The sequence below is a fragment of the Poecilia latipinna genome, unplaced genomic scaffold, assembly GCF_001443285.1.
Source record: "Poecilia latipinna isolate Pla-1442-1.1 unplaced genomic scaffold, P_latipinna-1.0 Scaffold1383, whole genome shotgun sequence".
In the NCBI taxonomy this organism is placed as follows: domain Eukaryota; kingdom Metazoa; phylum Chordata; class Actinopteri; order Cyprinodontiformes; family Poeciliidae; genus Poecilia; species Poecilia latipinna.
The window spans coordinates 50,986-75,666 of NW_015113999.1; the positions used below are offsets into that span (position 1 = coordinate 50,986).

At 39.4% G+C, this 24,681-nt stretch overlaps 1 protein-coding gene across 2 annotated transcripts in view; it reads left to right on the forward strand.

Annotated features, from left to right (window-relative positions):
* The window catches only part of LOC106962186 (beta-galactoside alpha-2,6-sialyltransferase 2), a 58,391-nt gene that overhangs the window by 8,887 nt on the left and 24,823 nt on the right, over nt 1-24,681 (forward strand). Inside the window, exons 2-4 of one of the 2 annotated variants that reach the window (XM_015056424.1) lie at nt 17,908-18,002; nt 20,278-20,341; nt 20,424-21,497. In XM_015056424.1, coding sequence (XP_014911910.1) covers nt 17,908-18,002; nt 20,278-20,341; nt 20,424-21,497 — 1,233 coding nt within the window. The remainder of the gene's footprint in view (nt 1-17,907; nt 18,003-20,277; nt 20,342-20,423; nt 21,498-24,681) is intronic. The other variant, XM_015056426.1, reaches the window with a different exon arrangement.

Consider the following 24,681-nt stretch of genomic DNA (forward strand, 5'->3'; position numbering starts at 1 on the left):
ACTGGAGTTAATGTTTAGTATAAAGAACATGGTCCAGGCGCTCAGGACTTCATGAGTCAGCATGGATTTACTGGGCACACATCTCAAAGTCCTTTTAGTTAAAGCTCATATAATTTTACTGCTGGCTGTAGTTGGAGGTTCATTTCTTTTGTCCCCGACTGTACGAACACCCGACTGCGTGGGACTCTGTGGGCACCAAGGGAAGCTGGAGGTGTAATTTCAGAGGCGCTCTAAGTGACGAGGCCAGCAGTTATCTGAGGTCAGTCTTCAAAAGCCGGAGCGCTCGAGTCATCAGGACCAGCTGTGCCCCCTCATTTCTGGCGGAGTGTGCAAGCATTTAGAGGACACGAGAAACGCATATCCATTGCATTGTAACAAGCTGTCCACACGCTACGGTAAAATACCTGAAAGGAGACATTGTTGAGGCTTGCAGTCCAATCCTGATGTTGAGTCTTCCCCAAAATGGGAGGAAGGATGTTTCAGCAGCTTATTGCAGCGTGGCTTTTATATTTCTTCTGTAAATAAAAAAAAAATATATTGAGTAGCTGTTGATCTCAGGCTGTGTGCAAAAGTAAGTGTCCAGAGTTCAGACAGATTATGAAAAGGTTAAGTTTTCTGAAATTGGCTATGGAGCTGTGGATTATATTAGGCTTTCTCTTGACACCTGGACATGCATTTTTTAACAAATGTAGCAGCCTGCCTGTAAAATACTGATGTGATCGAGTCCTGTTGGCATCCCTAAGAGGGTAGATGTATACACATTAACCTGGACATGCAAAATCCCTTCATCGCTACGGGAGTCTTGCCAGTTTCTGCTCTTGCAGTGGCTACAATTTCATTCTCGAAACATATCAGCGAAAGCGAGTTCAATAGAAAGAAGACACAAAGCAGGGTTTTTCCTGTCTTTTAAACTTCCAGAGACAAAAGAACAGACAACACATTTAGGTATGTTTCTATCTTTTTTTTTTTTTTTACTTCAATCACAAATAATATAATACATTTTTTTCTTAAATTAAATGTCTATGTAGGCACAGTGTCAGTTTTATTAATCTGCATTGAGCAGAGAGCAAACAAACTGGGTCTCATGACAGAAACGACCACATTGAAAGAAAAGGAGGTCAGTTCTTTTGCTTCGGCTGGTCATGGTTAATATTAAACAGACAGAATTTTTATAGTGCTCTTGAACTCTGGAAACACTTACTATACAGGTCATAGTCATAAGGGTCGGTGTCTCGCCCACTCTGATGTAGGTTTTCAAGAATATAACTTTTCTTTTGCCAGACAAATGCTCTTCATTTCACTCATAATGACTTTTTTAAATCTTCCACATGCAACCTGAGTGGCGCTCATCAGTTTTTCTGACTAAATGTGTTGTTTATGATCACAGAGGGAATATTTGATGCAAACTGTTACACTTACAACAACAAAAAAAACTCAACACTTATCAAGTGAGACTGTTCTTGGAGTTAAAATGCACTTCCTCTAGATTTGTCTTGAGCTACCTGTTGTCTTTTTATCTGCAGTGATGCATAGTTTATAAAAGGAGACGGATGAGTATAGTGTGCCTTATTTCTTATTACGAGAACAGGCTCATTAAGGAATGTATGTAAAATCTAAATGGTGTGTGTATAGCTGCACATACAATAATGTACATTTGCCTGATTTTTCTAAAGTGCAGCTGAAACGATGTGATCTTCAGCTCACAAAGGCAGATTTTTGTTTTTCTTTTTTAACATGTTGAAATCCAAATGTGGCAGGAATGAACCGATTACTACATTACTTAATTTTATGCTACTCTATGCATATGCTTTGTATGCACCGATGAAGAGTCACTCACCTTTGCCTGGTAATTGTTTGGAGATGCTGACATGATGGGGAAACTTTCGCACATTTTCTGAATTATTCAGTGAATTTGACCTCTTGGCAGTACTTTTTTTTTCACAAATGGTCTAGCAGTTATTCAGTGACCAAAAAAAGAAAGTTGTTGACATCACAGCAAAGCGCAACTTACCCACTTACTTTTCATAATCTCAAAGTGAAAATATATAGGTGTTGAAGAGTGAAAAAAAAAATAGCATAAATTGACATTGTAGCACTACAAATAAACATTTTTAGTTTTTAAATAAAAACAGTTGGAAGTTAGACGTATTATAAAACCGGAGTACTTTTACCCCAGGTTTTCATAGTGTGGTGATCTCACACCTGCCTGTGCCTGGATGTGTGTGTCCGTGCTTCCAGCTGCATTCGGCAGCCATAATGTGAAGTGCAGGGCTGAATTTCCTTCATAGGACCTTGCGTTTGACAGCATGTGTTAAAGATGACCCTGTTTAGCTATGAGAACTTGTCATTAAGGACTGCTGCCTCTGTATGATTTGCCCTCAGTTGTGTTTGGGTCACACAATGACTCAGCGCTTTCCAGATGTTAGATGTTTTTACTTGGTAAAGACTAAGCTTCTAATTTCCAAGTATTGTCAGTTCCTGTTTAACTTGTCAGGTACTTTTAAGTTTATTTTTTATTTTTTTCAGACTGAACAGACTGAGATAAAGTTGTCCAGATGACAACTTTATCTTGACCGTTTCGCACTGTTAAAAACTAAATACACACATGAAGTGGCAACGTGCAAGAACACGTCATGGCCTGCTCAGATGAAACCAACCTGCATAGCGGAGCGGCGATCTTGCCCAGGTGTTATTTCACCGCTTATTTTTTTCATCATTTCTTTGAAAGTCTTGTTGCGTTCATTTGGTGTGGGGACTGCTTGGAGTCTTGTTTTGCCTCTGCGAACCCCCCACCCCCAAAAAATAAATATTCGTGGGGTTTTCTTCCACAGATGGACTCTGGATGTTAGTGTGTAACAGATTTCCCCCTACCTGCACTTTTGGCCTTCATTGGGCTTAGTTGCACCTTCAGATCACAATTAATGAGATTCTAAGAACGTCATTGCAAAAATAGACATTTTTTGCCTCACTGATGTAATCACTCCTGAAGCTGAAGGCGGATAGAAGAGGACAGGACAGACCTAATCTGCCTCAGTGGACTCTGTCTTTAATGGAGTCGGTCTTTTCTGCTCTGACCTTGCAGGATCTGTTTTTACAGCAGCGGGAGGCCGACTCTTAAGTTTGATCCCTTTACCTCCATGGGAGAACCATGGAGGTAAAGGTTTTTTGCATCTTATTGCAAAAAAGTAAAATGTGCATTTTAAGGTGACCTCTGCACCTCTCCAGAATTAATGCATGATCTTTATTTGACTTGTAGAGATTTGGCTTTCACTGCTAATAGCATGCACCTTTGCTGTACAGATATGACATGCTAGTTTTGTCAGATCTTATGATGGAAACATATCAGCTCTCACCCTCTGCTCATTAATTAACCTCGTCTTTCTCATAGTCCTAATTAACAACACCATGGCAGCTTTTGAATGTCTGTCAGTCCTGGGCTACATAATGGACATGGACACCTACTTAATATGCATGAAGCTCCGTCATGCTGTAACCAGCCTGTAAAAGGAGGTCGTCTTGAAGCGGATTTCATTCTTTTACCCGTTTTGGGTCATTTAACTGCGATGCATATAGCATACATAATGACATCTCCAGCTAAGAGAGGGCGATTTCTATGAACATTTAAAATAAAATCTAATAAAATGATGTCTTGTGTGAGGCACTTATATTTAAAGTTAGTTATAGTGGCAGCACTATGTAAAATCAACCTTTCTTTTTTGGCTATGCATCAGGTGTGTTTTTGATGAGGAAATAAGATGACATCGATCGTTACCTTGATTCTTTCATTGATGCTTAAGAAATCCTTTAATCTCTCGTGGTAACCGTTCAGCTGTGCAAAATGTCTGGTTGGACCGAGCGCCGCCTTCGAGGACGAAGCTCCTCCTCGGAGCTGCATTTCCAAGCTTCCAGGCTCCACAGAGCAGCCCTCCTCCGGGACTCATTCCCTCACTCAGTTCCTTCAGAGTAGTCTGCAGCAATTGGCAAACACCTGATGGTACCGTTCTGCTGAGTTCATCCTGCGAGCTACTTGTCAGTGCATAAAACATTGTTAAAGTGTTAATAGAGGAGCCATGTTGTAATGATTTTCTGAAAGCAGAAAGACAGAGGCCCGATTTCAAGGCAGTAAATTACAAAGTCAGGCTACTTATAAGTCGCATTTGTAGCAAATGAAGGTAACATAGCTTCTTGATTATGTTATAAAATGACACTATGCATCTAGAAAACACATAATACTACCACTTTAAGTGCAAATATCACAGCAATTAACCTATAACAACGCTACTTAATGACCTGATACATTATGCAGATTTACCGTCTGCCCTTCACTTGCGTTGGTATGCAGAATATTTGGAGTTGCTGATAAGATTGGAGTAATTCAGCTATTTGGGAACTCAAACCTCCATAAAGATTTTAATGTTCATCTCTGGATGGTCAGGTGATCATTAAGCACTGAGGGGGAAAAAAACAAGGTAAGGCACAATAAACCACGGCATACTCTGCCACTTCTCTGTAGCAACTTTTACACCTTCCATCTCCATTTAACCTGTTGTGTACATAATTTGGGCACGTCATAAATAACCATCGTGTTTAAACCCATGTAAAGTGTTATTAGATGGCAAATGATGTGGAAACATTTTTAGCAGAGCATCTGAATACATGATTTAATTTGTCTTTTTGACAAGGTAAACCTGGATACTAAGAGATCCTGCCACAGAAGGACAAACTATGCAATTTATTTTCAATAAGCGTCAAATTGCTAAGTGGTAGAGAAGCTGCACCGTATTCCCTGGTTTGATTCCAGACCGTTGATCATTTTCTGCATGTTTTCTCCTTCTCTCACTGCTGCTCTTCATGTCAAGCTGCTAATGATTAAAGGCCAACAGTGACATAAAAAACATTCAAATAAAGAACAAGGCGAATGTATGGGTGTCTGTTTTGGTTCCAAACTGATTCTGAAAAAAAAATCAGGTTAAAATCAAACTTTCTAATCCAGAAGCTAATACAGCAAACAACTTTTGTAAATAAAATGTTCAGGTTTTTTTTTACATCATAATTTCGATTTCATCTTTAAGTGCAAGTGTTTCAGTCTCACTAATCAAATTACTCATAATCACACACGTTTGGCAGCTGTACGTCCCATGGAGACTCCGGCGGCTAATACGTTCAACCTGACAACTTTGTAAGAGAATAATTGGTAAGTAAGTGCACTTATGTTAGTCCTTTGAGGTCATTTGAAATGTTCATCATTGTGGGGAATGGTGTTAAAGATGTGACAATGATGCCAAAGACACAATTATATCAAATTCATATTGTCTTTAAAGTGAAAACCTTTCAAAATATGTATTTTTTTTCCCACTTATCTTTTGCATTTTTACCATGTTGCTTCTAACGTATTGAGGGTGTTCATGAATCTTCATCTCAATGTAATTACAACCACAAAATTCCACAAATGTAAAACTATAACGTCTCTAATTGGTGTTTTTGTTTTTTCCCAGAAATAGCACTTTATTTTATATGCAGTTTGACAGCAACAGATCAGACAAATAGCAGCATATTCAGTTATTTATTGAGAATGTACAACCAATTAAAACTTGCATTTAGGGTATAAATGGAAAAACAAGCTGCAAAAGTAAAACCCAAACACTCTCTACGCAGAAACGCTATGTAAAAATTATATTTAGCATTCGTTATATATATTTTAGAAAGCTAGAAATAAGAGAAAAGGTAATAATTTTAACAAAAATTATTAAAAGAATTGAAACAATACCGATCAGTCCCAAACAGGCTAGGACTGCCTATGATCATATGGGCATATTTAATGACATTTTACCGTTTTAATCTTGAAGATGTCCACATTAAAAACATTTTTTTTAAGAAGCTGGAAGCAGTGGATGTTTGCTGAGCTGCAGGGATGCTGCTGTTCATATAAAGCAGAACATTCTATACTAATTGCTTGGTGTCTATGCTTCTATGTGGAAAACCTCTTTGTGTTGACATCTCTGCCATCTGCACATGTGGAAATGGAAAATAGAAACCTCCGTTGATGTAAATTACAAGTCTCTGCAAGTTGGTGTCGGATGACGCGTTGCATACCTGACTCCTCATATTTCTTGCTTCTGTTCCATTTTACTTCTGGACAAAACCTAAAATGCGTGTGTTGTTTCGTTGTATTTATTGCTGTCTGTTTATCTTTTTCTCTTTTTTTTTTTTTGCCCCTGTTGTGTTTTTGCATGCTTGCAGCCATGCGTTTGCGAGCCCAAATGTGCGTGATTGGCAGCCACTTGGATGGCTGGAATGAGCTACATCGCCTGCAGTGTATTCTCACCTCCTCATGCTAGGTGTCTGTGGCGAGGAGATGGCTGATCCGCTGCTGGTAGCAAGTCACATTCGCAGAGAAAATCTGGCCGGTCGTGCGGTAGTAGAGCGACTGCACAGATTTTCTGTCACTGCAACATTGGATGCAGCAGGAAATTCTGTTCTTTTCCCCCGATATGGTTTGGTATTAAAATACTTTAGAGCAAATGTGCACAAATGTATTCAGTGGTGCGGTGCGTGCACTTATATCCACATGCACATCGCTGCAGTCGAATGTAGGTCACATCACAGGGAAGACGTGGGGGGGAGGAAAGAAGGTGAGCTGAGGAAGTGATGGGAGGAGAAAGTCTTTCATTATGTCATTATGTAGGAGCAGTTGTAGGATTAGGACAGGATGTATAAGGAAGCTTAGAGACTGGAATTTTAAGCCTCTTCTTTGGAGGTAAGAAGTAATAACTTCCAGTTATTCAAGATGCTGTATAGAAAAAGATGTAATCGCTCCACACTCTTTCAGAAAATTGGTTACATTTTTTTTTATAACAAGAATCCTTTTCTCTTTGACGTTGTCCTGTCTGCACTTGCTCATTTGTCTGTGCTTTTGTTACTTTCTGCCTAATGGCTGTTTCTAACAGCAGCACTTTGGGGTTTGAAGATGTAATGAAGTGCAGCGGAGCCTTTGGAGAGCTCAGATGCTGCCACCATAATTACACAGGGTGAAGTCTGCTCTCCCACATGGTAATAACCTTGTTGCCTCCAGAGGCTAAAGCGGGGTGGACATGTACCCGAGGCTTTATAAAGAGAGGAAGAGAAGGGGGAAAATGCAAGTCATTTACATTTGAGATGCTCTCTGCTTATGTATGCTCATTTTGTTCATTTTTGGTTTTAAACTTTAAGATACTTCTGTTACCTGAAGGCTAAGATTTTTTTTTTTTTTTAACCTTTATTCCGAGGTTTATCTGGGATACTTGTAAAATTAAAATCATCAGCTCTTTCTAGTTCTTTGCCAATGTACTGATCTGTTTAAAAATGTAAACCTCTTTCTCCCTCATCCGTCTGCTGTTTTCTTTAATCTTCATGATGATTTTTGTTCATTAATGTTCCCTAATAAACCTTTGAGGCCTTCGCAGTACAGCTGGAAATTACACTGAAAGTAAATTACACATTTTTGGACTCTATTCGTTTATTCACTCGATGATGTCTGACGGCAGTTGGTTTTACTAGATTTTAATTGCCACATTCGTTCATATTTGTATTTGTAAAGCTTTTTGAAAATGATACTTTTCCTGCTTCTTCACTATTCTGGCCTGTATTTGTGTTGGTTTGTCACATAAACACCAAAAACTACTTTCACAATATAAAGAAAACATTAAAAAAAATGAAGTAACAAACACTTTTGAGAGGCGCGTTAAACCCAGAACATTTTAGAAGCAGCCAGGAGATGTGGGCCACATCGATTTCTCTCGTCCTCATACAAAGCGGTCCATGTGTTTAAAATTAAACTCTGTATAGCTCCTTCACAGCTTTGCACTTTAATGTCTCACACAGAGATTAATTTGGGGCTTTTTCAGTCCGTGCAGCAGATAAAAGGAAAAAAAAAAATCCTGTTAAACCAAGATTTTATTGAAACTCAGCTTGGAAATCTCATCTCACTGATTGGAGGGAAGTGTGAACTCGAACGTGCAGATCAGTTTGTTAATTTTTTCATAAACAACAATCCGAGAATAAGGAATGAAAAAGACAGGAATTGTTCTGAAATTGGGTATCGACCAATCCAGTTAATCATTTTACATAGTTGCTTATTAACTACAATAACCCTTAGATTATCGTCGGGGGAGAATCCATAAATCTATTCCAGGAAGAAAATGAGACGAGACCCGGAAACATTAATTTTATGTGCGTTGGTCATTAGTTTTTAAGCAAATGTTTTCCAGGTTGAAAGCAAAGAATGCCACAGTCAGAGAGGGAGCAGACACTTTTTTATTTTTGTTTATCTGTGGTGCGATGGCACCGGAGACTGTGCTGTCTGACAGAAGCACTCTGAGCCAGAGAAAATCAAAAACAAGCACGATCACAGTGACCCAACTTCAAAGTGTTATGCTTGTCACCCTCAGATCTGAAACACCGAGTCGGTCTACCACAGGACCATTTTGCAGAGCTGCAGAAGCTTAATGTTGCTCTAAAAATAAATCTCATAGCCTGTGTTTCTTATTAAGATTCAAGTTATTTTTTGAAAGTGCTGAAGATCATGATCACTCACTTGCAGTGCACGCAAACTGTATTTATATTGGGTACTACTAACTTTCAGTAACACCATCCCTTTACTTGTTTGGCCTCTGAAAAGGTGTTTGTGCTCTTTATGCAAGAGTTACTTGAACACAAATGTGGTTGTGCATGCAACTGCAAACCAGCCCATCTTACTGTAATAGCAGCCTGTAGCTTTTCTATACGGTTTCATATCTTGTATTTTCTTCCTGGCAGTTCTACAAGTATCACTAACTAGAGAATAGCACTTTTGCGATCTTTCTGCAACGTTAGCAGGAGGAAGCATGAAGTGCTGGTGGACAGCTGTGCTCAGTTTGGACCAGCACCAGTCCAAAGGGTTCCTATGTTAGATGCTCTGGGTCAAGCTTGGTAAACAAGTGCAATGCAACACAATGTGGCAAAGCGACTAGAATAAAGAGTTCAGTTTCTACATTTATCTATGCAACAAACCTGCTGTAAAAATGACGCAAGCAGCACAGAAGGGAATCAAGTGTGGCGAAGAGACTGCAGTTCTGTTCTCTTGTAGCTTTTTGAATGTAGAACCCGGTGCAAAACCTTCAACTATCTGTCAAGCAGCTTCTCACTTCACCTTACTGGGAGCCCGTTGGGAACGACCAAGAATTTGATTTCTGATGTACTCAGACAGCACATCTTTAGAGCCATTTCTGAGGAACCGTAGCCCGGCAGTTGAAATGAAGGGCTTGTCAGAGCCTCTGACTTACCTAAAATCCGCTGCCATCTGAAATCTACGTTGTTTAAAATCAGGATGAGAGCCATTGTGTGCAGGCAGGAATAAACTGAGAATTTCTTTTTTTTTTCTTTGACATTTCACCATGAAAAAAAGGGGGAAAAAACACCAACAATTTTAGATTCAGCCCATTTAAATCGTACTGCCTGTACTGTTTGAATAATTGACCAATAAAACTTATGCTTCTGGACCCCTAAAGAGCTGCAAATGTAGAAACTGTCATTGTATGAAAGCAACTCTGCTTCATGAGTGCAATTTATACTAATCATAAGCAGGAAAGCATGCCTTAGTAATTATCTCAAATTATGCTTATGTGAGAAGATTTAACATGTAACATTTCAACATGATTAGTAATAAATGCTAAATATTGTTTATGCACCACAACCTTTTGTTAATGTGATATTGGGCTGCAAAATCTAAAAAAAAAAAACAAGCAAAAAAAAAAAAACCCAGTTGATTACCAGTTTCAATTATTGCATATTTTCTACCTCTTACTTTTTCTTAGCATTATTCCTACTTCAAACTAATGTATCTTGTCCACTAAAAATACACATCAATTGTGCAATATTGCAATTGAGGCTGCAATATTTGTACACTATGTATTATGGTTCTTCTCATTGGAGTACTTCCTTCTTACAATCACATCTGTGCACTTAATTTGCATTAAGTCTTACAGCGCAGTGAGCGGGAAATTTTTTTTTGACGATTTTTTTAAGGAAGAGAACAGAAAACATTTTTATTTAGGGAAGTTGGAAGCTTTTGCTAGTGAAGTCAGCTTAACAGTGAGTGAATAGGCTGTTGGTGAAAGCCTGAAGTAATTTCATGCAGCCTTCATTTAGAGAAAAAACTCTGTGGCTATTACTATAAATCTAATAAAAACAAAAAACGGTTGTAATAAACTGTTAACATCCTCTTTAAGAGTCCCAAACCTCGAGGCTGATTCAGGTAAAAAGTCCAAGTCAAGTCTGAAAATGATCTAATAACCTTTTTACAAAAATCTTGTGCTTCAGTCAAACAGTTCGGAGTTGAATTGGTGTGACTTTTTTGATTATCACTTTAAAAAGCTCTTATGAAGCAAACAAATTCAGCTCTAAAGTGTGATTTGGCTGTGTCAACCTGGAAAAAAAAAATCCTTACTCAGCCCATAAATAGCCTTGATTCCCAGTTGGAATTGTGCACACGCCCACTCAAGCCATTTTCCACCATCTTGAAGCTCCTCACTGGAAAACCTAACAATGAGAAGCCCAGACTGTAGTTGCATTTATACCAGCTGGCCAGGAATTTCTGTCTGAGATCAATCTTTTGCTTTTCACATTACTCTTTAAAACTTTTGTCTGCAGTAGTACGAAGGACTGAAGATCCAAGAAATTAAGATTTAATGCTTCTAAACGACTATATATACTGTAATTGCCACATAAGGTTTCTTTAGATCTAATCCAAATAACTTGGATGTGTTAAAGAATTGTTATAAACACATAAAGGACGAGCAAATAAACCACAGAAAACAAAGAGCATCTAATAAAATGTCAGAAATCAGTGATTGGACAAAAGCCACAAAAGAGGCCTGGTTGACGAACAAACATATATATATATATTTTTTTTTTAGGTGCAGCCATACGGGGGGAATTTTTCTGCCATAAGTCGAGAGCACACACTTTCAGTCTGAAAGCAGCAGGATTTCATGTCTTTTCTTCTCAAAACTTTTAATAATTGTGCTCACATTCTCAGTTTTTGTGAGAATTGTGCTTATATTCTCACAAAAACTTTTAGTAATTGTGCTTACAGTCTTCACTGGCACACCCAGTGTGACTTCACACAGTCGCGTTAGCACACAGTGAATATTTGAAAGAGAGCAGAAGTTTTTTAGAAAAAGCATTGAAATCCTGCTTTCAGATTGGAAATGCGTAATCTCAATTTATGGCAGTAAAAGTCCCCCGTAGATTTTTCTGGTTCGGTGGGCTTCACTACAGCACTAGTAGTGTCAAAGAAATTTGTGGTGTTTTTTTTATTAAGGCAAATCTATTAGTAGTACTGTGCAGCAAGCAGCATACCACAAGATATTTGCTCTTGCTTTTGGGAAGGTTATCTAAGAGCGATAGAAATGTTAATATATAACCTATTTATTTAATAGAACAATTGGCTTGTCCCAGTGAGGTCGTCACATTTGGTTGAATAAACAAACCATGCACACAACAGGAAGGGATGTTTGGGATACTGCTGGTTTCTGATGATGTTTTGTAACAGATCTCACCGATTAAACGGAGTCGAACAATACATGGGGAACTGCTGGGTATTCTCTGCAGTAATGACACAGGAAACACACGTGTATACACAATAAATTGAGATGAGGATTAAAAAAAACTGTCAGATGGAAATGACACAAAAAGTGACTGAAATAAGTTAAGGGAGATAAGGTATCAAAAAGAGACTTGACTGGAGAAATAAATACAGGACTTGTGATTTTTGGCATGGTAATATTACTGACTTTGTTTTTGTCTTATTGGATTTGTTTGCTAAATGTAACAACATAACATTGCTTCAAGGTGGAACAATTAAAGACCATGTTTTTATTTTTCTTTCACATAGCATACCTAGATGTGTAAGGACGTAGTATTTTATGAGAATCATGTCTTCTGGTACAGATTTGACTTTAAATGATGCTATTTTGAAGAAAAAGTGAACTGCTGCTGGTTTTGTAGAATAGCATCTTTTTTTTAAATTCTCGCCTAACTTGCATTTTTATGCAAGTTTATTTTAATGTAAGTGTACTTATTTCTAGCCATATCCCTCTAACCACAGAGTGTGATTTATTAATAATTATTTTCTTAAGATGAAAGCCTCTGAGCAATCCCCAGCTTTCTCTTTTTATCTTCCGTCAATGCCAAATCGTTGTACTTTTTTTTTTTTCTTCCTTTTTTTGTGATGAAACTCAAACTTGAGCACAGAACCACGTTAACTTGTCTGATAAATTTTTCAAAGTGGCTTCGATTAAAGTATTCAGAACATGGACTTTCTCCCACTGGTTTCTCAGCAGGGCAGCATGAAGTGAATTTTCTTTGATATTGTGAACGGCTATAAGCTTCGAGGTCCGTACTTGCATGGCTATCAAATTGTAGCTGAGGTTCACTGCAATGAGAATATTACAGGAGGCCGAAGAAGCAGAACATGCTGGGACTTGGTGCCACGGTTTAAAGGAAGCCATTCTGTTGGAGTACATCATCAGTTCTTTTAAAACGCCAGGAGATGTGAATCATCATCTTTCAACAGAATAATGATTCAAAATACACAGGCGGATAAACATAAAAAAATAGAAATAAATCACCATTCTTCTGGTACACTCTGTGCACTGACCTAAATGTCATAGAGAACTGAGGAGAGCATAAGAGGAGCCAGGACTCTGGATAATTTGACAAGATTGTGCAAAGGGGAACGGTAAAGTGCTTCTCTCTGTAAGATTCAAATGATTAATTTATACATTAAGGCATTTTACACGTCTTTCTTAAGAGTGTTGTTGAGTCTTCTTTTTTTTGCCATATATTAATGGGAATTGCAGAAGTTTAAAGAATGACAATCACTCACTGCAGATATCCAATTTTGTTTTGTGGATTTAAAAGCACCCTAGACATCACAAATCCAGTTTTTGTTAAAAATGATTCAGATGGTTGAAAAAGCTTGTCGATGGTTTGGGTTGTCTCGACAAAGTTGCTCAGGAAAAAAGAATCTCGCAATGAAATGTTCGTCTAATTTTAAGCTACAAACAAACAAAAAAAAAACAGTGATTTTTTTTTTTTTTTTTTTTTGAGTATTGCTAATAATTTTGCTTTTTGGCAAAAAAAAAATGTCTTTGAAATGCCTTCCAGTAGCTGCAGATTTTCTCCCAGCAGCAGTCCGTGCAGCAGTCCATCTGGTGCGTCAGGTTAATTACTTAGTGCTGAGACACGAAATCAGTAAGCAAGTAAGTAAACGTAGACTAAAAAAAATATTATAGGCCAGATGTCAGAATGCTGCCTGTGTTGACAAAACAAGCCATTATCTCTTTAAGGATGAGCATTTTGTCATGCTAAAAGAAACATGTACGTACTTTAGCATTTTTGGAATGACTCCTAACAAACATTTAATTATCTTGCCAGTGTTGCCTGACAACTGCAACCTCGTAGCGCTTTTAGGGATGAACACTGTCGATGCATCTGTGTTTGGGAGACTCTAGCGTCAGCCTGTCAGCCAATATTTCAGTGCAGTGTTATTTAAAGCCAGTAGCAGAAAAAGAAATGAGGCTAACGGGGATGTGCAGTCCCCAAACACTGAAGATGCATGAGGCAGCCTCATAAATTTTGGCTAGAAAAATGCATGTTTGCAGTATTTTTTATTTATTTATTTATTTATTTTTTGACCACAGAAAGTTTTGGTCATTAAACACCTTTTGGGTAAGGAGAATTCAGCACGAAAGCCCTGAGGTGGAAAGAGTGTGGAGGACAAAATCTGCTACCATGCCGCATAGATGCACCTCAGTCACAGTCAAACCTCACGTCGTCTGTAAGAGCCTTTGTGATTTACCAAAAAACCTGCCTGAAACCCAGCTACACTGCAGCTACTCCCTAATCATCAAGCAGGCATCAACCAGACTAAGCATTAAAACATGAATGGATGTGGTGATTGTCAATTTACTTAAGCAATGGTGAAATGTTGCAGTGAGCTGGAGGGAAGGAAATGTGCGAAGACAAGAGATCAGATTGCAATAGTTTCCATAGAGATAAATGAAAATCCTGACCCCGTCATCTATGATTTTCTGAATGGTTCATACAAGCACAGTCATGCCACTGGCAAGTTACGCAAGACTTGTGCAAGGTTTGCTGTGAATAAAATCTCCACAGTTACTTGATTATCATTCACTTGCTACATTGTTGATGGGTATAAAGCTTTGTAGTTTGTTTGCCAAAAAAAAAAAAAAAAAACCGAGGCTTGAACTAATCAATCAAATTTTATTTGTATAGCACAGGGGTGCTGAATACGTAGATCACGATCGACCATAACTGACCAGCTTCTGACAGAGAAACCAGTAACCTGCTCCCACTGTCAGAATCTCACTGAGGAAGAAACTGCGTTAGGTTTTCTATCACTTTATTACTTCTGCTATAACTGATGTATTTTCGCATGTGAAATAAGTCAGTCGAGTTTAATTTACAATTTCTTCATGTCATGAGGTAGATCTCAGCTGGCTGGTGAGAGAAAAAGTAGATCTTGGCTCCCCTGGTATAGGATATTTCAGCAGCAAGGCATTTCAAAGTGCTTTACATCATAACAAACACAATGTTGAATGTTGTGATGAACAGAGAGCACTTACTCATTTCATTGAAGAATGAACATGTTGCATCATGTTTCTTTATGACTGACTAATTCAACCAATTAAAAAAAGCTAAACAATTTCAAAATGGGCAGAAATATGTTGGGTTTTCTCACGAGTGAGTGTAAGACACTGGAATCTAATACCCAATTTTTAAAAACAAAAAAAATAAACATTTTAATCTACAAAGGATGCAGGCTAAGGCCCCATCAGCACTAAAAGAAATTTGTTGCAAGTTTGATATTTTATGCCATATCATGTGCAATTGTAAACTGAGTTTGTGATGACAAAAATACGCACTTTGAATCTCAAAATTCAGATTCTGGATATTTTAATATTAAAAATCACTTCATAGAGGTTCATTTCATTTATTGTTGTCTGGAAACAACTGTTTATTTCTGCATCCGTCTGAGTTTATTCTTCTTTTGAATGTCACCTCTAATCTTATTTAGTTATTGAACCAACAAGGTGACAAACTACTGTTTTTGGAAGAATGATTAGCCTGGCGCCTCTTTAGCCACTCACAATAACTTTCATTTAAATGTTTATCGTTTGTCCAGTTTTGCCACCTATTACCACTGAGTAGGTATTACTTTAATTACACTGTTCAGGCAAAGGTTTTATTGGCTTATTTATTTTTCTTAAAACCAGAAATATCCATTTACTAAAACATAATGTGTATAGCTCAGCTAATCCATGACTGGATTAAATGTCTGAGAAATGTCTGCCATCACTAGAAGTGCGATAACTTGTCCGTTTCTCGACTGGAACTCCCTTTCTTTGAGGGTTTTCTCTGACTGGGATGTCCTAACGATCCTCCTGAGGACACCCCGATGGCTCTGCGCATTTCAGCTTGGAGAAACGCAGGAAAACTGAGATAATGTATTTTCCAGCTGACATTAGTTCATTTAAATCATTTTGCTGATGCGGTGTGTAGGAAAACGGAGCCCACCACAGAAATCTTGGAGACATCTGCAGTAATCTATGTACACTAATGTTCAAATAGCCATTGGAGGTTTTAGCTTTTTACCAAATTGCACACACCATTTCATGTAGTGGGTCAACACAAAAAAAAATTACACATTTAAATTATTATAAAAAAAATGTTTGAGAAATTTGTGTAACATTTTAGAGCCACATTTTGCAGCTAGAGCTCTGCACCAGCTTTGTACATCTGGAGACTGAAACTTTAGCCTATTCTCTGTAAAATAGCCTATGTTGGCAACTTCAGTCATTCTGGGTGAAGACTGTCTGAGAAGAGCAGGTTTTCAGTTCTGTGGAATATTTGCAGTTGTATTCAGATTCAGACTTTGAGTCATTTTAATGACTCAATGCCTGGATCTGTTGAGCCTCTTAATGCGTTTGCCTAGAAATAGGTTTTCTTAGAGGTTTGTCCTGTATTTGGCCTCACCCATCATCCCAACATTCTCAAACAACCCCTCTGTTACTGCTTAAGAAAAGCCTCCACATAGTATGTGGAGGCAAACTGAACAAGAGACTTCTTATGCCTTTCCTTTAACAATCGTTTCCCTATGAAGGCCAGATTGTGTAGTGCGAGTCTACATGGTTGTCCTGTCAGCTGATTCTCCCACCTGAGCTGTGCGTCTCTGTAGCTACTCCAAAGTTACCATAGGGCTACCCTTGGACACTTCTCTCATCAGTGCTTTCCGTGCTTGTGTTGTTAGATTAGGTAGGTGGATGCTCATGTTTGTGGTTTGTTTGCAGTTGTGCAACAATCTCCACAGCACTTTTTTTTAAAAATGCTTTTGTGTGAAAAAAAATAAGACAAAACACATATAATTGTTGTTACTCCTACTCATGTATTTCTGTATATCTGAAGTCTATTTAGACAAACCACAACTTGCATAAATGTTTTGACATGCTTGTTGCCACAGTCTGTCTTGACTGGGTTTTGCCATATATGTAGTTGGCGTTTCTTTCAGCTTGTGCGTCACAGGTGCCATAAAATTCGCAAAGGTGTTTTCTTTCTGTGTACCAACAACTTGCACACACCCATCGTTTTTTCTAAACTACTTGGTTGTTTTGGGTTTTTTTTTTTTTTCAATCCATTTTCATTTATATTCCAAAAGGCTCCTTTTGTTGCTCTCTGTTTCCTGCCAAGTCATTTAGTCAGCGTTTGATGTCTGGCATCGTCGCTTTTCCGTGCTTTCCATTTTGTTGTTCCTTTGTGAAGAGCTCACCAGAGTAGCTCTGTCCTCCACCTCCGCCTCTCCATCTGTGCCGCACACGCGTGTTGTTTCACCACAGCAACAGAAATGCACATCTTGGTCACCATCAGGTGAGGTTGAGCGACCATCGGGCACCCATGCCTGCGCGTCACGCCTCGGGGCGCACTCTTCAGTGGGGTGCCACGCAGCAGTAATGCATACAGATGACATTTGCTTGTTCACAGCACTACTGCAAAGCACCTGTGTGTTTTGTGGTTTGTTCTTTTTCCGGTTGTGAGTTTCTCTTCAAAAGAATGTTGTTTTCCATTTGTACATGCCGCTTTTTGCACTTTATCCCCTTTTGTTCGAAGAAGGTTCCACCTATTATTACTGTCTGATCTGTGCTGAAGGCTTGCTGCCTTAAGGGCAAAGATTGAGCTTTCTGTAAGATTTTCCAAAGCAATATGTTGTGCTAATTTGTTTATTTAGAAAAGGGCATGAGCATTTTGGCCCACTACAGGTGAAACCAGATCGTGGTAAAATATATGATGTTGCTGCGTGACATCATATATTTTAGTTTGCTAAAATTAGGAGTACCAAAATCACAGATTTTTTTTTTTTTAAATGCTACAATTGTGACGGGGATATTTATTATGTTGAATTACTGATTACTGCGCCTTGAAGCGGTATGAATGATCCACACCTGTGAGAGTGTTTTAGATGCACTTTACACACGGTTTTATTGTGCGATATAGAACAATCAAAATGAATCATTTAAGATATCAGGAAGAGACTTGTGGATCTGTTCAAGCATCGTCAATCACAGTAAAATGGCTAATGGACCAGAAGAGGAAGAAGACATTACTCCAAGAATGGAAAAAAAAAACAAAAAAACAATTCTGATAAAACTTTCAAATACATTCTAGGAAAATATCTTAGTTTCTACGACTTGTAGTTTGGTCTCGTGAAACAAAAAAAATTGAAATGTTTGGTATAGTGACCATTATTATATTTGGAGAAAAAATGCAGACTAGAATACAATGTAAACTGTGTGCATTATATTGTGTTGACAGCATCATGTTGTGTGGATGCTCTTCTGCAAGAGGAACGTCACAAAACTTCACAGGATTCCTCAAACATTAATGAAAGAATCAAAGCAATGCTCCAGGTATGACTTTTGTTGAGGGAATAAGATGATATAAACTTAAAAAAAGTTGACTTTACATTTAAAACAAGTCGTATAGTTTAGAAGACAATGCTACCGAATAATAAGAAAATGTATGTAAACTTCTGCATTTGAAGACGGTTAGGAAAATGTATCTTTAAAAAAAAAACGTCTCGTTATTCTGAAATGGTGCTAATAAAAACAACTTTGGTAATCTAGCTGACCCTAAACAGGAAAAGATCCGCCTGATGTATTTGTCAGACAGCAGGTAAGAAGAAAAAAGGTTGTCTCTTTATACTTTCATCTGTTCGTGCCTGATGTATCTATTCAGCCACAGTCGCATGCATTCGTGCAGATACATGAGCTTGCATGCTTTTCCATCCAGTATTTTTCTTTCTCCCATACTGTTGGCGCTCTCTCTAGCCGACTTGCTCCCCGCTGATTTCCTCTCTTTGAGTTTAGGGTCAGCAGGATGAGCTTTGGTCTTCTGCATGACCCTGGGAGAGAGTCTCAAAAGAGGCCGGGTTACAGGGCCACCTGAGATCACTTCTGCTGCACTCCGCAGGACGGAGACAGGAAGCTGTAATTAGGACTGGAGGAGGCTCAACTCTCATGCTTGGCTCTGGTCCTCTCTACCCCGATCTCTCGCTCTTGTTCTGTTGACAAAAACGCTCAAGCATTAAGAGACCAAAACTCATAATTGCATGTGGTTGAGAGGATTGTAGACCACAGATCTGAGGCAATTTAATGCTTCATTTATTCACCTTTGTTGTTGTGCGTTTCACAGAATCCATCCAACACATTGTGCACAAGAGAATTGTCAAAGATGTTAAAAGTGAGCCAGTCAGTTAATGATACTGTTAGTAATTACTGTGGGATTCACTGCAACAAGGAATAAAGCAAACCGTCATGCTCTGGACTTGGCATTGTGTTAATAACGACCTCTCTGAATCACTGGACCAGTTTGTGCTCCAATAATAATGGTAATGCGTCAAAAGAGGAAACAGAAAATAAATGGTGAGACTTATGTGTATAATCATTCTCTCTGAATTTTCTTAAAATTAAGGAGACTAAGCGGGAACTTTGTCCATTTGGTTCGTTTGTCATGAATATATGACCCAGAATGAGAAAAATCCGTGATAGAAAATGAATTGTGATCATGGACGTCGTAAAAGCAAATGTGCAATTTGTTATTTAAATATTTGACGTGATGGCAGACTTAACTGACTTCCATTTTTGGTTTATCTACTTTTTCACAAGATGATAAAATCATCTTGTGAAAAGCTCATTCTGTGTTTACCCTTTTCCATAAAAATATTTGGTTGCTCAGCAACATTTCAGGTTGTTTTTTGTTAAATCCAGTTTTACTGACCTTTTAATATGGAATTGTTTTGGGGACTGAAGTATAAATTCCAGGTGTCGGGTTCAGCAGGGCAGACTTAATCATGCCATGGACAACATGGGGTGTGTACATCACAGGTATTAAATACATTTCACATAAAATTACTTAGCACTTTCTATTGCGAACTTGTAAAAACAACAAAAAAATTCACACGTAATAGAGTTTAGATGGCTGGACCGTCTTTTGGTACTGAGGATATTCAGGCGCAGACCAGAGTCCTTTGGGTATATCTCGTGTTGTCTGGGAACTTGTGGTTGGGTCTCGGTGGCGAGACTTTGGAGTTTGTTGGCTGAGGTTGACGGCTCAATATATTGAGTTTGTTGGGGCTTATCTAAATGGTAACTGGGATCTTGGGGGGGGGTTAAGAAGTCGGGCAAATTGCTTTGACCTTTTGTTTTTTTCCCTTTGGTAAAACAGCAGATTGGCCTCTCTTTCAGCGCATCAAGTTGACGACTGCTTTCAAAGCTGTTTGCACTCAACTGTTTGTTCAGCTCTGTCTACTACAGATAATTTTAATAAAACCTTGTTAAACTGGTTGATGCACCCAAGATGTCATCAATAAGGTATTTTTATAGCTCCCTGTCAAAGTTACATACATGTTGTACAAAGCAAAGACGACTGTGAACAAGCAGGGATGAGTTTGTGACACACCTCAAACTGTGCTTGAGGCAATTTTCAAATAACCCTGAATTATTTCCAGGGTTTTGACTAGAGTTAATCCGACATAGTTTGGTCCGTGTTTAAAACTGTTTCAAGTCGTGATAAATTTACTTAGCAGTTGTGTGGAAAGGAGACAGAAGTTTGCCGACTACACAAACTTGTCAGGCCTACATATGTTTTCCTCACTCCCTTAACCGTTTCCATTCCTCTCCTCAGGGTCCCGTTAGCATCGGACACATAACAGACTCATGGGCAGGAAGAAATAAAGGCATCAGTTCAGGTGAGTGCTTCACCAATCTGCAGTAACTCTCCACATGTTTCCCTTACGCCAGAAGCAGTAACTTTGAGGTTTTGTTTTACAGCCCCTCCCCAGCTGACCTGTGGGTTGAGTCCTGGCTGTGGGGATTTGTTGTTGGCGGGCCAGCTCCACGGGTGTCTATGTGAGCGAACGGTAATGAAGTCCAGCATGAAGCAGTGGCGGAGGGTGTTGTTGGTGGCCATGCTGGTCTGGATTCTGGTCTTTCTTGCTCTGCTCTCCTACTTCCTGGATGCCCGCGTGGACGAGTCTCTGACTTCTGTTGGCTCTTTACTCTCCCAGCATCCTGACACCAGGCGGCTGGCCTCCATACAAGCCTCCAATCAGCAGCATGCCGTCTTTGGCTTAAGACCTGAACAGGCTTTGCAATTAACTACGACATATCTCAGAGATAAACCAGGACCACCAGGACCAGGACCCTCCACCAGCTCCATAACCTCAGAGACCAGCATGGAGGCAAGCCAGAGCCCTTACGTGACTTACGGTAGCCAGGAGGCAGGTCGCCAGGAGTACCTGGACCCACAGAGCCTGGCTGCCTGGTCCTCCTTTGGTACAGAGAACGTGGGCTCTCATTCAGACCCTGCGGTCCAGAGTCGTGAGAGAATGTACCAGAACCAGATCGGTACCACACACTTCCACGGCGGTGAAGATGAAGAGGATGGCAGAGAAGATCAGGATCTTGAGCCCAAAATTAGGACTGCAGGAGACGGGAGAACTGGTGGCGAGTCTTCTGACTTGGAAGATTACTATTTCTCCCGATCTGCCTCTGTGGTGCGGAGGCTGTGGAAGGGCCACGCGTCCGCCGGCATGCTGAGTCCCCGACTGCAGCGCGCCATGAAGGACTACATGAGCGCGAACAAACACCACGTTTTCTACAACGGACATCGCAAAGGTTCCCAGAGTGCCAAAGCGTTGCTGTGTCAAATGAAGGCCGAGGGTCAGCTGAAGACGGTGGATGGGTTGGAGGAGCCCTTCTCCTCTCTCGGCTGGGCCGACTTCGTGCCATCCCATCCGCTGGAGCTGCTGAACAAACGGCAACAGGGAAGGAGTGGCTTCAAAAGCTGCGCAGTTGTCACCTCTGCTGGCGCCATCCTGCATTCCAGGCTGGGCAAGGAAATAGGTGAGTGTTGAAAGCAAATATTGAGAGCTATAATAGGTATGAAGCATAAACCGGTTTATAATTCCTTTCAATTTGTTGTTGTGAGGCTACTCTTCTTGTGGTAGATCAACCACATGGATATATTTTAACAGAAACGGCAGCAAATTGTGGTTCTCGTATGTGAAAATACACAATTTTGTTAGCAGTAGCAGTGCCATAGATGCAAAAAAAAAAAAAGAGAAAACATGTTTTATTGAACTGTTCTCACAATTTAAAATTGTTTTAATAAGCTGTCAGATGTTTAAATGTACTGAAGTGACAGGATGTTTGACCATAAAGTTGCAATGTACTGCCACTCCCATACATGTCGCTGCATGTTGTCAATCGCTCCTGGGCTCTTCCAATGTTTACGATCTGTTTGGAGAGCTGCTCCTTTGCTATTGAAACTTAAGGCAGTTAAAAAAAAAAAAAAAAAAACTTTTTTATGAGAAAATTCAGAAAACTTTACGTCGCCTGTCTGTATGGCATCCAACTTACCCAAGTACATAGCCTGACTAAATAACAGCTTAATGCCATCTTGTTGAATGTCAACATGGATAATATACATATTGGACATTCATACGCTAGAGCTTAAAATGTAGTTGGTGGTTATTCAGCCGTTTGGTGAGGTCTTTCACCATCGGGTACAACTTTTAAAATAGGCATCTTTTAATTCATCTTTTTTCTCACAGTAGAAATCGATGTAACCATAACTATTGGCAAATGGCAGCTACCTTGATGACGATCACCTTCGAAAACAAAAGTTTTCCATGTTTAATAAGCCCTTTTATCAGTGAAATCGGCTTATTCAGAAGTCAACAGAAGTGAAGCTTTCGTGTTTCATGATAATGTAGACAAGACGACTCATTTTGCAAGCATGAGAAGGCAATATAACACACTGTAGAAAAGGTAATGTCCTGGAGAAATGTCTGTATTTTCTCAAATATTAAAACATATTTTTGGAGGAAATTGCATTGTTCTTCGCAACAGGAATGTCTGCGGGACTGAAATAAGTGTTTTCCAGCATGCCTTGAATGCAAAACAACAAGAAGCACTTTGTTGGTAGTGAAGTTACAACAGGACATTTTAGAAGATTTTGTGTGATACACTTGGAAATCTTTCTACGAGTAGACGTTTTTCCCTGAATAAGAAACAAATGATTCTGAGTAGCATGCAGTCACTTTCTTTTTTTTTTTTTTTTTTTTTTTTCCTGTGCTGGTTTGCACTTTGAGATAAGAAAAACACTGACTAGTTCTTATGCAAATCTGCAGCACCTGCTGTAAGAAGATAAAATGAAATTTGTAAGGAAAATCAGAGGAAGCTAATGTACAATTCAACAAAACTGTATATTTATGTGTACAATAATTCTACACTGTGCTGGACTTGCAACCAGCCCGGCGTGTACCCCACACGGTTCCTGCATTAGCATATGACTGCTGGAGAAATGTGCCGCCAAATTAAAACACGACACATTGTACAAGAACTTATACAATATGGCGTGTTTATACCCACGAGTACTTTCTCACGTGTGACAGAATAGCTATTTCTTGCAAATAAAAATCGGGGGCGGAAAAGTTTACACTAAGTTGACTATGAAACTAGAACTCAATCGGAGAGAAGAACCCCAGTGAGAACCCATGAAAGACCTCTGGAGACTGGAGGAGATGGAGAGACCCACAGCTCAAATGGGAGGACCTGTCAACAGCACAACAGAAGTGTTGGCTTTGACTGGCCCTTATGCGAGGAAAGGGAGCCACATAAAAATCCCCTTTGACGTTTGCCTCAAGCTATGTGGAGGACACTGTAAGCACACGGAAGAAGAAGAAACTCTTGTCAGATGAGACCAAAACTGAGCTGCGAGTAGAAAAACTAATCTTCACACTACGCTGAACACATCCTGTTGTTGGGATGCTTTTCTTTAGCACTGACAAGGAAGCAAAAGGGATTAGATTGGTAGAAGGATGGAGCTAAATGCATGTCAAACCTGGAAGAACAACCTGCTGGAGGCTGCAGATATCTTGGCCGTCCATCAGGACAACAGCTCCATGCAATCAGAGTTGCAATGCAACGTCATATTTAGAAATGTGACTCGATTCAGAGCTGGTTCTAGTCAATCTGACGGAGCTGTAAGAGGATTGAGGAAATGTCTCATTTTCTAAATGAGTAAAACCGGTACATGTCACTCACGTAACTTTTTTTGTAGAGAAAAAAATTTGAAATGCATTGTAGCCCTTTTGTTCACCATGGTGTGGAGTTTTGTCTTGGTTCCTCATTCACACTCCTGATAAAAACCACACAGGCTTGTTTAAAAAAAAAAAAAAAAAGTTACTTTTATCTCTCTTCCGGTGAACGGTGTTCAGGTTTCCTGGGGCTTTCACAGATGAGCTTGTCAATCTGATTGTGCGGAAAGTTGAGGTTTTGCTTCGTACGTTTTATCTCTCTCCGTCAGAACGTGTGTGTTCTTGGGTTTTAAGCGACTATTGGCAGCTTTTCTGTAAGCGGGGAGAGTGTGAACTCGGCGACAGATGGCTCACTAGAAAAAGCAAAAAAAAAAAAAAACCCTCTGGTAGCTAATCAGCCTTCTTCACATCACGTATAGCTTCCTTGCATTTCTGAAACACCTATGAGGCATAAAGCAGAAGGATTAATCGTCTCGGCTTGAGCTTTACGCTCATCAACTTCATTTTTGTGACGTTTTTGTTTCCTGAAACTATGAAGCATTTGCTGCCTGAGACGACATTGTCCTGGACAGAGAGGAGCTGACTAAGCAGGTTTCTTGGAAAATCAGATGCAGGTGATGTAAAGCTGCATTATGCACTTGATCTTACGGTCACGGTGGAATTGACTTGTTGTGCTGTGTCAGAGGAAACGTTAGTCGTTCTGCTTTAGTCTTTCCACAGCTCTCCTTAATGTGAAATAGCTTGAAGTGCTAAAAGATTCCTGCACATTTACAGAAATGCTGACTAAATCCTTATTCCAGTGTACGCTACAGCGTGTGACTACATGTTTTGTTAGTTTTTCCTTCTGATTTTTCTCCTGTCTCCTCAAAAGGACACATCTGATTTGACAAATAAAAACAGGCAGCTTGATTTTCTCTCCAATTTTGTCTCCATTTCACATTCCTTGTGCACATGAGAGCCTGTTCTACCTTTAGCCTCCGTGTTTG